The 14,479-nt window shown below is 42.6% G+C and overlaps 1 protein-coding gene across 16 annotated transcripts in view; it reads right to left on the bottom strand.

The window, feature by feature from the left end:
* The window catches only part of dock7 (dedicator of cytokinesis 7), a 170,538-nt gene that overhangs the window by 84,995 nt on the left and 71,064 nt on the right, over positions 1 to 14,479 (bottom strand). For all 16 annotated transcript variants that reach the window (XM_080195666.1, XM_080195667.1, XM_080195668.1 and 13 more), the window contains 2 exons: positions 10,862 to 10,979; positions 8,415 to 8,485 (listed from right to left, as the gene is read on the bottom strand). In XM_080195666.1, coding sequence (XP_080051792.1) covers positions 8,415 to 8,485; positions 10,862 to 10,979 — 189 coding nt within the window. The remainder of the gene's footprint in view (positions 1 to 8,414; positions 8,486 to 10,861; positions 10,980 to 14,479) is intronic.

Here is a 14,479-nt window from a genome sequence, read left to right as displayed (position 1 = left end):
TCCACCCATCAAGTCTGCAGCGACAACAAACCCACCCTGGCCCTATCCCCATATCCCTACATATTTACCCGCTAATCGGAACACTAAGGGCAATTTAGCTTGGCCAGTACACCTAACCCGCACATCTTTGGGAGGGAATCTGAGCACCCGGAGGAAACCCACGCAGACACAGGGAGAATGTGCAAACTCCACAGACAGTGACCCAAGCCGGGAATCAAACCCAGGTCCCTGGAGCTGTGAAGCAACAGAGCTAACAACTATGCTACCATGTAGCCCTTCATTTCACACAAAATTTTTTTTTGCCATTATATCCTGCCTCAACTGCAACATGTTGCAGCTGTATTATCCAAAAGCAAAAACAAGGGTCTTGAAAGCCTCAGATGGTTCCCCTATTTGTTTAGTTAATCCGCCTGCCCCAAGCAGTACCAAGTGGGCGGCACGGTAGCACAGTGGTTAGCACTGTTGCTTCACAGCTCCAGGGACCTGGTTCAATTCCCGGCTTGGGTCACTGTCTGTGTGGAATTTGCACATTCTCCTTGTGTCTGCGTGAGTTTTCTCTGGGTGCTCCAGTTTCTTCCCACAGTCCAAAGGTGTGCGGGTTAGGCTGATTGGCCATGCTAGTGTCCTGAGATGTGTAGGTTTGAGGGGCTAGTGGGTAAATGTATAGGGATGTGGGGTTGGGCTTGGGTGGGATTGTGGTCGGTGCAGACTCGATGGGTCAAATGGCCTCTTTCTGTACTGTAGGATGTCGAAGGCATACCCTGCCTGCAAGAATCACGCATTCGAAAACTGCAAGCATATGCCATGTTTTTCCATCCATTAATAGATAGAGAATTATAGGCATCACACTTATACTTTATCAACATGTACTCCCAACAATGAAGCTCCTTGTGGAAGCACCATATTCAGAAATTGATCCTCTACTTTTCAAAAAAGGAAAGTAGCGGTCAGTCTACTTGCATTCTGATTCAATATTAAAATCCAAGTTGAATGAAACAGGCATGTATCTTAATTAGAAAGTGACTGCAAGTAATTGCAACACAATGTGTACTCAAGAGCTTGTTAGTGATCACTGTTACACTGAACTCTCTTACTGCTGCACTATATTGCAGATGATGAAATCTGGAGCCTGTCACTTCAAGAGTCAGCAATTCCATGGTCATGTTTACTCAATGAACAGTACTTAAAAACATACTTTGAGATTAAATAATTTAAGAATATTTTAGTAAAATGTAAAGGAGTGTTTTTTTTAATGACAGGGTTCCACTACTGTATTTTACGCATGCTTCTCCAGTCTTCAACATGATGACCAGTGCTAAGGTATAATGTTACCTGCGACCAATATTATCTCACCTAATTATCTTTTATATGAGCCCAACTAGTAAATGTCACCAGGTAACTCAATTATGAAAGGCGCAATAACCAAGTCTGATCTGGTCCTTGCCTACATCAAGACACTTGCATCTTCTGGCAGTCAAGTGATCATGATCAACAACCTTTTTTATCTTCCCACCTAGACCACAGCATCAAGACCAATTCGAATCTTTCTACTGCCTCCTGTATTGAGATCTTCAGCAGTAACATCAAACCATAATCTAAAACTATATGAAAAAATTATTGTAGTGTTACTTAGATATAAACAGAGGATTAAAAAAAAGTAATTAATTTGTTTAACACGCTCAGATTTTAGTAGACATTAGACAATACTGTAAACACGATGGAACACTTGTTTACAGTATTGTCCATCGTGTTTAGCAAATTCTGAATGTCTAATACTTTTGTTGGGTTTAACAACATGGCACAAACTTGAACACAGCACAGAAGTTTAACAAGGACAGATAGCTCACAACACTGAACCAGCAATTGCTGAACAAATTAGAAAGGTCACAAATTATTTCTCCATGGAATGCAGACATATTCAGTGTCCCATTCCTAACACTGACACTCCTCATCCTGACGAGACTGGACGGTCAACAAACAAAATAAAAATCATATTTTAAAATTCTTTCCCACAAAATTTTAAGTGTTGTGAATTTACTTCACTGACATCACTGTTATGTGTTTATGAGAAGTTGGAATTTTATTCCTATTGCACTCTGATTACTGCAGATTAGGTAGAGCACAGTTTAGAAGATAAATGAAAGGTCCCTCTATATTGCCCCAACATGCCTTAACCTCAAAGTCAAAAAAGCCTTCCCAATGCAGCAGCAAACATTTTTATTTTCCACATCAGCCATCCTTGTGACCTCCTGAAAAGTTTAACAATGAATGCCAATTTTGCCAGTGAAACCCATAGGAACAGTTTAAAATAAAAGTTCACTGGAATTATTTTTCCCAAAGGCCTCTGGTTGCTTTCTTCACCTGATTCTTAAGCTACAATTCTTAACTCTCAAACATTCTATGAATCTAATCCCCTAACAGCTACATTTATGTTAAAAATGCTTTCATTAAGTTAAATGACATCAAGATCCTTAAGTGGCAGCATTGCCAAAACTCTGGAAATGTGACATTCATTTAACTTAAAAAAGCACTGTTTTTGGTAAGTGACAAAACAGATAGGTAAAGGACGAACAGAAAATATGGGGCCTGGGAAAATAGTAAATTTTATTTAATGAACCTGTTCTGTTTGCTAAATTTTTATATTTGTTATGAACACTTTAATCATAGAAATTGGTTCAACTTCAACCTCTAAGAAAATTCTGAAAAATGTTGTACTTTAAAAGATACTGTCCTTTAAAATGTTAATGCAGGAGCCTGATTGGTATTCCTGGGGGAGGGGTGAGTTTTGGAATCAATTTACAAGAAAAGGTAATTAAGCAGTTTTAAAGAAGCTGGAAATTTCTTGACCTGGTGGATTGTGTACAAGAAAAATGATACAGTACTTTATGGCTCTGGAAAAGCACTTGTGTGGAAAACTGTGTTTTGAGAAGAAAGAGCTGCAAGTGTATATAAGCTCCTCCTAAATTGCTCTACAGTGGATTATAGTAACTGTACGTATTCATCAAGCCTGTCTGAAAAGCAGTGCAAGAGTTGTCAATTGTTTTGCAGATCAGCACTGAGGACACAATCACGTAAGAACATAAGAACATAAGAACATAAGAAATAGGAGCAGGAGTAGGCCATCCAGCCCTTCGAGCCTGCCCCGCCATTCAATAAGATCATGGCTGATCTGTCGCTGCTCAGTTCCACTTTCCCGCCCTCTCCCCATAACCCTTAATCCCCTCTCCTATCAAAAACCCATCAACCCGCGTCTTAAAAATATTTAGCGAGGCAGCCTCCACCACTTCAACGGGCAGAGAATTCCAGAGATTCACCACCCTTTGAGTGAAGAAGTTCCTCCTCAACTCCGTTCTAAACCGCCCCCCTTTTATCTTGAGGCTGTGTCCCCTAGTCCTATTGTCTTTTTTGAGCGGGAAGAGTCTTTCCACCTCTATCCTATCCATCCCATTCATCATCTTATACGTCTCAATGAGATCTCCTCTCATTCTTCTAAACTCTAACGAGTACAAGCCCAGTTTATTCAGCCTCTCCTCATAGCTCAACCCCCTCAACTCCGGTATCAGCTTAGTAAACCTCCTCTGCACTCCCTCCAAGGCCAAAATATCTTTGCGCAGGTGCGGCGCCCAAAAATGCACACAGTACTCCAGTTGCGGCCTCACCAATGCCCTATACAGCTGCAGCAAGACCTCCCTACTTTTATATTGAATCCCCCTCGCTATGAAGGCCAGCATCCCATTCGCCTTCCTGACCACCTGCTGCACTTGCAAGCTGGGTTTTTGCGACTCATGCACAAGGACCCCGAGGTCCCTCTGCACCGTCGCCTGCTGCAGTTTTTCGCCTCGTAAGTAATAGTCCTTCCTACCATTTTTCCTACCAAAGTGGACCACCTCACACTTGCCAACATTAAATTCCATTTGCCATTTCCTGGCCCATTCGCCCAGCCTATCTAGATCCTTCTGCAGACTCTCAACTCCCTCCGCACAATTTGCCGTTCCCCCAATCTTGGTGTCATCAGCAAATTTCGACGCTCTACACTCGGTTCCCTCCTCCAGATCATCTATATAAATGGTAAAAAGTTGAGGCCCCAGCACCGACCCCTGGGGCACTCCACTAGTCACCATCCGCCAATCCGAATAGCACCCGTTGACCCCCACTCTCTGCCTCCTATTTGACAACCAATCCTCTATCCACGCTAACACCCTACCCCCAACTCCATGTCCCTCGACCTTCTGCAATAACCTCTTGTGAGGTACTTTGTCAAACGCCTTCTGAAAATCTAGAAAGACCACATCCACCGGCTCTCCTCTATCCACCGCCCTAGACACATCCTCATAGAACTTCAGTAAATTTGTCAGACACAACTTCCCTTTAATGAAACCGTGCTGCGTCTGCTCTATCAAGCAATTCCCTTCAAGATGCTTTGCAATTTCCTCCTTAATGACAGATTCTAACATTTTACCTACCACAGACGTTAAACTAACCGGCCTATAATTCCCCGCCTTTTGCCTGGCACCCTTCTTAAACAATGGCGTAACATTAGCCGTTTTCCAATCATCCGGCACTTCCCCGGAATCCAGCGACGTTTGGAAAATAACCACCAAGGCATCCACTATCACCTCCGCCATTTCTTTCAGAACCCTCGGATGCATTCCATCCAGTCCTGGGGACTTGTCCACAATCAGCCCCTCCAGTCTGTCCAGTCTAACTTAGACACATTTTAAGAACATAAGAAATAGGAGCAGGAGTAGGCCATCTAGCCCTTCGAGCCTGCCCCTCCATTCAATAAGATCATGGCTGATCTGAAGTGGATCAGTTCCACTTTCCCGCTTTCTCCCCATAACCCTTAATTCCCCTGTCAATCAAAAACCTACCTACCTGTGACTTAAATATATTTAGCGAGGTAGCCTCCACCACTTCAACGGGCAGAGAATTCCAGAGATTCACCAACCTTTGAGTGAAGAAGTTCCTCCTCAACTCCGATCTAAACTGCGCCCCCCTTATCTTGAGGCTGTGTCCTCTAGTGCTGCTATCCTTTCTAAGCAGGAAGAATCTCTCTACCTCAGAAGGGTAGGAGAACCTATGAAGCTGGGCTAGCGCTTAATATAAAAAAGGATAGCAAGAGTTTTTATAAATATATAAAAAGGAAGAGGCTGGCTAGGGTGAACGTTGGACCCTTAGAGGATGAGAGGGGGGACTTAGTGGTAGGGGATGGGGAAATGGCTGAGGTCTTGAATAACTTTTTTGTTTCGGTCTTCACGGAGGAGGACGTGAATAATTTGCCGGGTGTTAGAGATAGAAAGGTGGTAGGACTGGAGGGTCTCAATGACATTATTGTTACTAGAGAGGCGGTGCTCAACAGACTGGAGGGACTGATTGTGGACAAGTCCCCAGGACCGGATGGAATGCATCCGAGGGTTCTGAAAGAAATGGCGGAGGTGATAGTGGATGCCTTGGTGGTTATTTTCCAAACGTCGCTGGATTCCGGGGAAGTGCCGGAAGATTGGAAAATGACTAATGTTATGCCGTTGTTTAAGAAGGGTAGCAGGCAAAAGGCAGGGAATTATAGACCGGTTAGTTTAACGTCTGTTGTAGGTAAAATGTTAGAATCCGTCATCAAAGAGGAAATAGCGAGGCATCTTGAGGGGAATTGCTTGATAGAGCAGATGCAGCACGGTTTCGTTAAGGGGAGGTCATGTCTGACAAATTTATTGGAGTTCTATGAGGATGTGTCAAGGGCAGTGGATAGAGGAGAGCCGGTGGATGTGGTCTTTCTTGATTTTCAGAAGGCGTTTGACAAGGTACCTCACAAGAGGTTATTGCAGAAGGTCAGGGGACATGGAGTTGGGGGTAGGGTGTTAGCACGGATAGAGGATTGGTTGTCTAATAGTAGGCAGAGAGTGGGGGTTAATGGGTGCTATTCGGATTGGCAGTTGGTGACTAGTGGAGTGCCCCAGGGGTCGGTGCTGGGGCCTCAGCTATTTACCGTTTATATAGATGATCTGGAGGAGGGAACCGAGTGTATGGTGGCGAAATTTGCTGATGACACCAAGATTGGTGGAACAACAAATTGCGTGGAGAGTCTGCAGAAGGATCTAGATAGGCTGGGCGAATGGGCCAGGAACTGGCAAATGGAATTTAATGTTGGCAAGTGCAAGGTGGTCCACTTTGGTAGGAATAATGGTAGGAAGGGCTATTACTTACGTGGCGAAAAACTGCAGCAGGCGACAGCGCAGAGGGACCTCGGGGTCCTTGTGCATGAGTCGCAAAAACCCAGCCTGCAGGTGCAGCAGGTGGTCAGGAAGGCGAATGGGATGCTGGCCTTCATAGCGAGGGGGATTGAATATAAAAGTAGGGAGGTCTTGCTGCAGCTGTATAGGGCATTGGTGAGGCCGCAACTGGAGTACTGTGTGCAGTTTGGGTCGCTGCACTTACGCAAGGATATTTTGCCCTTGGAGGGAGTGCAGAGGAGGTTTACTAGGCTGATACCGGAGTTGAGGGGGTTGAGCTATGAGGAGAGGCTGAATAAACTAGGCTTGTACTCGTTAGAGTTTAGAAGAATGAGGGGAGGTCCCATTGAGACATATAAGATGATGAATGGGATGGATAGGATAGAGGTGGCGAGACTCTTCCCGCTCAGAAAGGACAGTAGGACGAGGGGCACAGCCTCAAGATAAAGGGGGGGCGGTTTAGAACGGAGTTGAGGAGGAACTTCTTCACTCAAAGGGTGGTGAATCTCTGCCCGTTGAAGTGGTGGAGGCTGCCTCGCTAAATATTTTTAAGACGCGGGTTGATGGGTTTTTGATAAGCGAGGGGATTAAGGGTTATGGGGAGAGGGCGGGAATGTAGAACTGAGCCACGACAGATCAGCCATGATCTTATTGAATGGCGGGGCAGGCTCGAAGGGCTAGATGGCCTACTCCTGCTCCTATTTCTTATGTTCTTATGTTATCCATCCCCTTCATTATCTTATACGTCTCTATAAGGTCCCCCCTCATCCTTCTAAACTCCAACGAGTACAGACCCAGTCTATTTAGTCTCTCTTCATAGTCCAACCCCCTCATCTCCGATATCAGCCTAGTGAACCTCTTCTGCACTCCCTTCAAGGCCAATATATCCTTCCGCAAGTGCGGCAACCAAAGCTGCACACAGTACTCCAGCTGCAGCCTCACCAGTACCCTGTACAGTTGTAGCAAGACCTCCCTACTTTTATATTCTATCCCCCTCACTATAAAGGCCAACATTCCATTCGCCTTCTTGATCACCTGCTGCACCTGCAGACTGGGTTTTTGCGACTCGTGCACAAGGACCCCCAGGTCCCTCTGCATTGTAGCGTGCTGCAGCTTTTCGCCTTTCAAATAATAATCCCTCCTGCTATTATTTCTGCCAAAGTGGATAACCTCACACTTGCTAACATTATACACCATCTGCCAGGTCCTCGCCCACTCTCTCAGCCTATCCACATCTTTCTGCAGACTTTCCACACCCTCCACGCAATTTGCTTTTCCACTCATCTTCGTGTCTTCAGCAAATTTCGTCACCCTACACTCAGCCCCCTCCTCCAGATCATCTATATAAATGGTAAACAGTTGAGGCCCTAGCACCGATCCCTGCGGTACTCCACTAGTCACCAACCACCAACCAGAATAGCACCCACTGATACATAATCTCAGCTTCCTATTAGACAGCCAATCCTCTATCCACACTAACACCTTACCCCCAATTCCGTGCACCCTAACCTTCTATAGCAACCTCTTATGAGGCACCTTATCAAATGCCTTTTGGAAATCTAAAAACACCACATCCACCGGTTCCCCTCTGTCTACTGCACTAGTCACATCCTCATAAAAATCCAATAAATTCGTCAAACACGACTTCCCCTTAACGAATCTGTGCTGCGTCTGCTCGATCAAACCATTCTTATCTAGGTGCTTCGCTATTTCTTCTTTGATGACGGATTCTAGCATTTTTCCAACTACAGACGTTAAACTAACCAGCCTAAAATTCCCTGCCTTTTGTCTGCTACCTTTTTTAAACAGTGGCGTAACATTAGCCATTTTCCAATCTTCCGGCACTTCCCCGGAGTCTAGCGAGTTTTGATCATTTTGATAAAATTTTAAGGGCCTCCTTTCCTTCTCCCTTGAAGTTTTGACTATTAACCTAAATAACTGGCCATTTTGGTGAGTGAATCAAACTTTTAAATTAAGTGTAATAGGGCCGGTCAAACTGCACACTCCTCTCATCCCAGTCATAGCAAATTACTGTAAATTAATCTCCATCTTCACTTATCACCTCTCATCTATATAATTCAAAGCTGAGAGTTTTCTATACATGTTGCTATAATACTGGTATCGTGCCCCGGTGTATTTGAATTTTGAGTGAAACTAAGATAGAAACATTTAAAAATTTTTTTTTACCTGTTGTGGTAAATTACTGCAGTATATGATTCTTTCGTAAACTCTGCACAACTTGACTTTCCAAAGATGACCTAAAAAGGAATAAAAGCAATTGCTTGAGGAAAAAAAAAATCAATGAAAGTTTATTACTTAACCATTAGCCAAGGTTCACCTCTGAGTCAGACGGTCATGGGTTTGAGCCTCATTCCAAAGACAAGCACATAATCCAGGCAAACACTTCAGTGCAATGCTAAAGAGCAGCAAGAATGTTTTCTTTATACCTTGGCCAACCGTCTCGTTATTTATTTCATCACTGTTTGTGGGACCTGATTGTTATGTTTCCTTACAACAATGAATATACTTCAAAAGTAGGCAGTGAAATGATTTGGGACATGCTGCGCTTGTAAACGGTGCGAGACAAGCGAAAGGGGCGAATGGATTAAAGGTTATGGGGAGAAAACAGAATTATGCTACTGAGTTGGATGATCAGCCATGATCATGACGAATGGTGGAGCAGGCTCGAAGGGCTGAATGGCCTCCTTCTGCTCCTATCTTCTGTGAAAGATTTCTTCTATTATATGGTGGAATACGATGCTAAATTGCATTGTGATCTCCCTCATCGGCGTTTTTAAGTTGTAAGTAGTAGGCCAGATGAGAAAGGACCAGTGGATTTGGATTCTCAAAAAGCTTTTTGTAAGGATGTCAAAAATAGCTTATAGTACAAAATTAGGACTCGTGCGATTGGGGTAACACATTAGCATGGATTTGTGATTGGTTGATGAGCAGAAGAGAGAATAGAAATTAACAGGTCTTTTTCAGGTTGTAGGTTGTAACAGTGTAAAATTGATTGTTACAACCTACTGCTATTTACAAGCTATATCAATGTCATAGATGAGGGGGCCAAATTAAAGGTATCCAAGATTGCTCACGATACAAAGATTAAGTGGGAAAACGTGAGGAGGATTCAAAGGGATCTAAGCCAGTTAAGTGTGTGGACAAGGATATGGGAGTTGGAATATAATATGATGAAGTTAGTTATCTACTTCAGAAAGTAAAACTGAGAAGCTGAATATTTTGTAAATTTAAACAGAGGCTGTGAAATTCTGGTGTTCAGAAGAACGTCGGTGTGCTGACGGTTGAGTCACAGGGGCGGCATGCTGCCTCACAACACCAGGGACCGAGGTTCAATTCCCAGTTTGGGTCACTATTCAAACTCCACACAAACATTCTCCCCGTGTCTGCATGGGTTTCCTCTGATTGCTCCGGTTTCCTCCCACACTCTGAAAGTTGTGCTGTTTAGATTCATTGGCCACGCTAAATTTTCCCTCGGTGTATCCGAACAAGCGCTGGAGTGTGGCGACTAAGAGATTTTCACAGTAACTTCACTGCAGTATTAATGTAAGCCTACTTGCGACTAATATATAAACTTAAATTTTACCTTACTTTAGGGAGTTAACATACAAGTACAGCACGCAACTAGGAAAGAAAATGATTTGTTAGCCTTTATAAAAAGGAATCAGAATATAAGAGTGAAGATGTTTGACTGCAATTGTATAGAGCCCTAGTGAGATCATATCTCAAAATACCATGAATGCACTGTAGTAAAGGAGATATCTCTCTTCTGTGGGACAATCCACAGTAAATGGTTCATTCTGTAACCTCACTTTCATCATCTTTTACACAGAATGAGTTATAGAGATTGGTCCATGCCTTGGAGACTGGTTAAGTATTGGCCCCAATGACGTTTTGACAATATGAAGAAAGACAATATCAGTGTGACGGTATCAATTTTCAGGAAAATCCAAGAAATGGGAACTGTTTGCAATTTGTGACACCCATAAATCTTTGAAAACCTGACAAATAGCACAATGCAGGATGTGCTCTGAAAGTCGGCACTTCATTTCTCCAAACTCCTCCCTGGGTGATGTCAAAGATACTAAGAGTTGCTTGGTGTAGATGGGAGGCAGTGAAACAGTGTATCCAGCTTATGTTTGCTGACAGTGAGTACAACACCTATTATTCCCAAATCAACTATCCTGTGGTCTCCCTGATTTTTACTGGTGTTTTAGTGAGCCATGCTCATTAGGAACTTTATTAAGACTACAGAACATAATGTCAGAATTCTCAAAGTCAGCAATCTGGATTGGTTTCAAATCATAAAAAGTAGTGTGCTAAGCCACCACAACAGCAAGTACCTTGTGGATGGTAACTCTGAACGCAATTCAATTCTCTTCCAGCACCTCACTGTAAGTTCTTACTTTCTTTGAGCCTTCCCTTCCTCCTACAACATTCAAACCTGGCGTCACCCATTCACTCCACTTGATTGTTCTTGTCTCTTCAACTTTCCAAGTTTGATGGTGTTCATAGTTCAAGTTTGGTGTGCACATAGACCTTAGAAATTAACCGAAATTTCACAATTCCACAACTTTAAAGAACATGATACAAAAGTCTGAGACAATTTGATTTACCTGCATTGCATTGTTCTGATCTTCTCCAGACATAAATTGCACTTTCACAGTAATGTTTCTGGCAGAACCTTGACGATTTGCAAAATTGAGGCTCTGAGGATACACATAAAGTAAATTCCTGTGGAAGTAAACAACAGAGTTGATGAGATGTAAAGTTTTGTGTAAAAATTGAACATAGTGACAGTTTCTTATATCTGTAACACCACAATGTGATCAGGAAATTCAAATGTATAAGAAGGTATACAAATATTTTTGAATGTTTCAAGTAAGCAGTTGTTAGTTGCAAGGTCCAGTTCAACGTGGAAAATGTATATTATAGAAATATTGAAGCAAAAGAGAGTTGATGGTTTTGCTCACAAGCCTATTTTTTGCCACTATTCATTCACAAGGATATTGCCATCTCCAATTGCCCTTCAAGGTGATGTTGAGTCACCTTCTGGGCAACTGAGTGGCTTTCTCAGCCATTTCAGAGGGAAGTTAAGAGTCAACCAAATTGCAGCAGATCTGGAGTCACATATCAGCCAGAGGGGGTACAAAGAGCAGACTTCCTTCCCTAAAGGATACCAATGCACCAGATAGAATGTTAATAACAATCTGATAATCACATTGTCACCACTACCGATACTTGATTTTTATTCCAGATTTTGTTTTTAATTTCATTATTTTAAATTCCTGAACTGCTGGGTTGGGATTTGAACTCATTTCTCATAGAAATCATAGAAACCCTACAGTGTCGAAGGAGGTCATTTGGCTTATCAATTCTGCACTGAGAACAATCTCACCTTGGCCCTATCCCCGTAACCCCACATTTTTTCCTCCTCTAATCCCAGGACACTAAGGGGCAATTTAGCATAGCCAATGCACATAACCAGCACATCTTTGGAGTGTGGGAGGAAACCGGAGCACCCGGAGGAAATCCACGGGGAGAACGTGCAAACTCCACAGAGACACTGACCCAAGTTGGGAATAGAACCCTGCTGGAGCTGTGAGGCAACAGTGCTCACCACTTGCCACCGAGACTATTAATTTAGTGCAGGCCTCTGGATCGCAAATCCAATTAACGTAACAATCTTTCCACGAATAGGCTTAAGGGTTACTCAGTTAAGAGGCATGTCTCCTCATCACAGAATAAATTTTATTGCTTTGATATGGTTCAGAAACAAGCCAAGATGATTACAGATCTCAGAATCTAGCCAGAAAGGTTCAGGAAGTTGTGTTTGTACTCTTCAAAGTCAGTTCTTTGATGTTTTCAGGATTACAAAAGTGGCTGATTGAAGTTAATCTGCACAAATCCTTTTCTGGCAATAAAGTTGGAAAATGAAGCTGTTGATAGATGCCAGGGAGATTATATCACATGGCATTGGTTACTTAGCACTCTCTGTAAACACAATGTGCTGCAATTGGATCAGTACATACACGCACACGTGCTTGTGTGTTTCTTGGATGGCTGTCACTACTGAGAAGCGTTTCCAAGTACTACCAAAATGCAGACGATGATGATGAGCCTGAGAAGTTTTCAAAATTCAAATCAAATACTAAAAGGAAAAAAACTCAAATTGGGATGGTTGTTCCTTAGCTCAATTTGAATACATTGTGTTTCTAAGAATAGACAGCCTTTAATTAAAAGCTTAAGTAAAAATTTGCTTGAATTCATTAAAGTTTGCATTAAAATCACTTTCAAAATCAACACTATGGACAGATGTATTTTAAATTTAAGAATTAATAGAACATATAAAATCATAATCAAAGACTACAACAGATGTATAAATCAGTGGAGCAGTCACTTTGTTTCTCTTCCCTCATGCTCATTTATATTATATACACATATTTCTCATTTATTTGGCAATCTGTTCAAACAATGAGTGAGCATCAAACATCATTCAGTATTGCATTCAGCACAAATCAGGCCATAGAGAAAAGAATATAAGGAAGTGATGTAGTGTTTTTACTTAGTTAGAAAGAGACCTTTTGCTACTATCAAGACACAGTGTTGTGAACAGGTTTGGTGATGCCAGCTTTGCAATTCCTCCTAATTATTAGATGTGGGAATGTTACATGCTGCTCCATGTGAGTGTTTTGTCAAGAATAAATCAACTGAATTATCCGACATATTATTGTTTCCAGCTTTACAAATTGGTTTATGTAACAGAAGTGTCTTGGCCAACGCAGCATCACACATAGGCAAGAGGCCTGCAATTGTTACGACAGTAAATGTTGATGTCAGGTCACAGATGACCATAGGCTGCTCTCTCCTTTTCAGGGAGAGCGCTGACTTTTAGTGATCTAACCTGAGGATCACCATACCTCAGGTGAGGGGCAAGGTTGAGAAGTGAGGATACCAAAAAACAGAAAATGCTGGAAAATCTCAGCAGGTCTGACAGCATCTTTGGAGAGAGAATTGAGCCAACTTTGAGTCTCGATGACCCTTCGTCAGAGCTAAGAGCTCAGGGTCATCCAGACTTGAAAAGGTGGTTCTATTCTCTCCCCACAGAGACAGTCTGACCTGCTGAAATTTTCCAGCATTTTCTGTTTTTGCTTCAAATTCCAGTATCCGCAGCATTTCGCCTCTACCCCGCATGGATAACTTCAGCCAGTACGAGAATTGAAGCCATGCTGTTGGCGTCACTCTGCATCACTAACCAGCCGTCCAATTGGCCTATGAAGAGAGACTAAATAGATTGGGTCTGTACACATTGGAGTTTAGAAGGATGAGGGGGGATCTTATAGATACGTATAAGATAGTGAAGGGGATGGATAGGGTAGAGGTAGAGAGATTCTTCCCGCTTAGAAAGAATAGGACTAGAGGACACAGCCTCAAGATAAGGGGGGGGGAGTTTAGATCAGAGTTGAGGAGGAACTTCTTCACTCAAAGGGTAGTGAATCTCTGGAATTCTCTGCCCATTGAAGTGGTGGAGGCTACCTTGTTGAAGTCACAGGTAGATAGGTTTCTGATAGACAGGGGAATTAAGGGTTATGGGGAGAATGCGGAAAAGTGGAACTGATACACTTCAGATCAGTCATGATCTTATTGAGTGGCGGGGCAGGCTCGAAGGGCTAGATGGCCTACTCCTGCTCCTATTTCTTACGTTCTTAACCTACTGAGCTAAACTAACCTGCAAACGTTGATGTACAATTTTGTCAAAATTACTTGTTGATTTGGGAATTTGCTCACACTGCTTTAAAAAAAACATGATTCATGTTAAGCAATGAAAGAAGCAAGCTTGAGCATGGAATGGATTTAATGTGGTTATATTTCACAAACACTGACTTCTTGATTGATCTTTGCAAAGCTCAACAATGATGAAGTTGGGCTAAATATTTTTCTTAGCGCCAATGTGAAACTTTTCCAACCAGACGAGCAAAGTCCTGGGTTTCATCCCTGGTCTGTATTGCTTTAGGTCACCTTGGCCAAGATGACAGCAGTGGTGATATGTTTGACCCCAGTGCTACTCAACTCAGAAAGTGAAAAATCAGCCGGAATTCAATGCTGCTTGCTGGAAAGTTGATGTTTCGACATTAAATGAGAATCAAATTTGGCTTAACTGTAATTCCTTTCACAGATGAAAACAGTCTCACTGTACAGATTCACAGAGAACAAAAAGACAAGGTGATAAAGGG

Source organism: Carcharhinus amblyrhynchos, chromosome 9, assembly GCF_965287045.1.
Source record: "Carcharhinus amblyrhynchos chromosome 9, sCarAmb.v2.hapA, whole genome shotgun sequence".
NCBI classification, from domain to species: Eukaryota; Metazoa; Chordata; class Chondrichthyes; order Carcharhiniformes; family Carcharhinidae; genus Carcharhinus; species Carcharhinus amblyrhynchos.
Note: the sequence above shows the minus strand (reverse complement) of the source record. Positions and strands in the feature narration are given on the sequence as shown.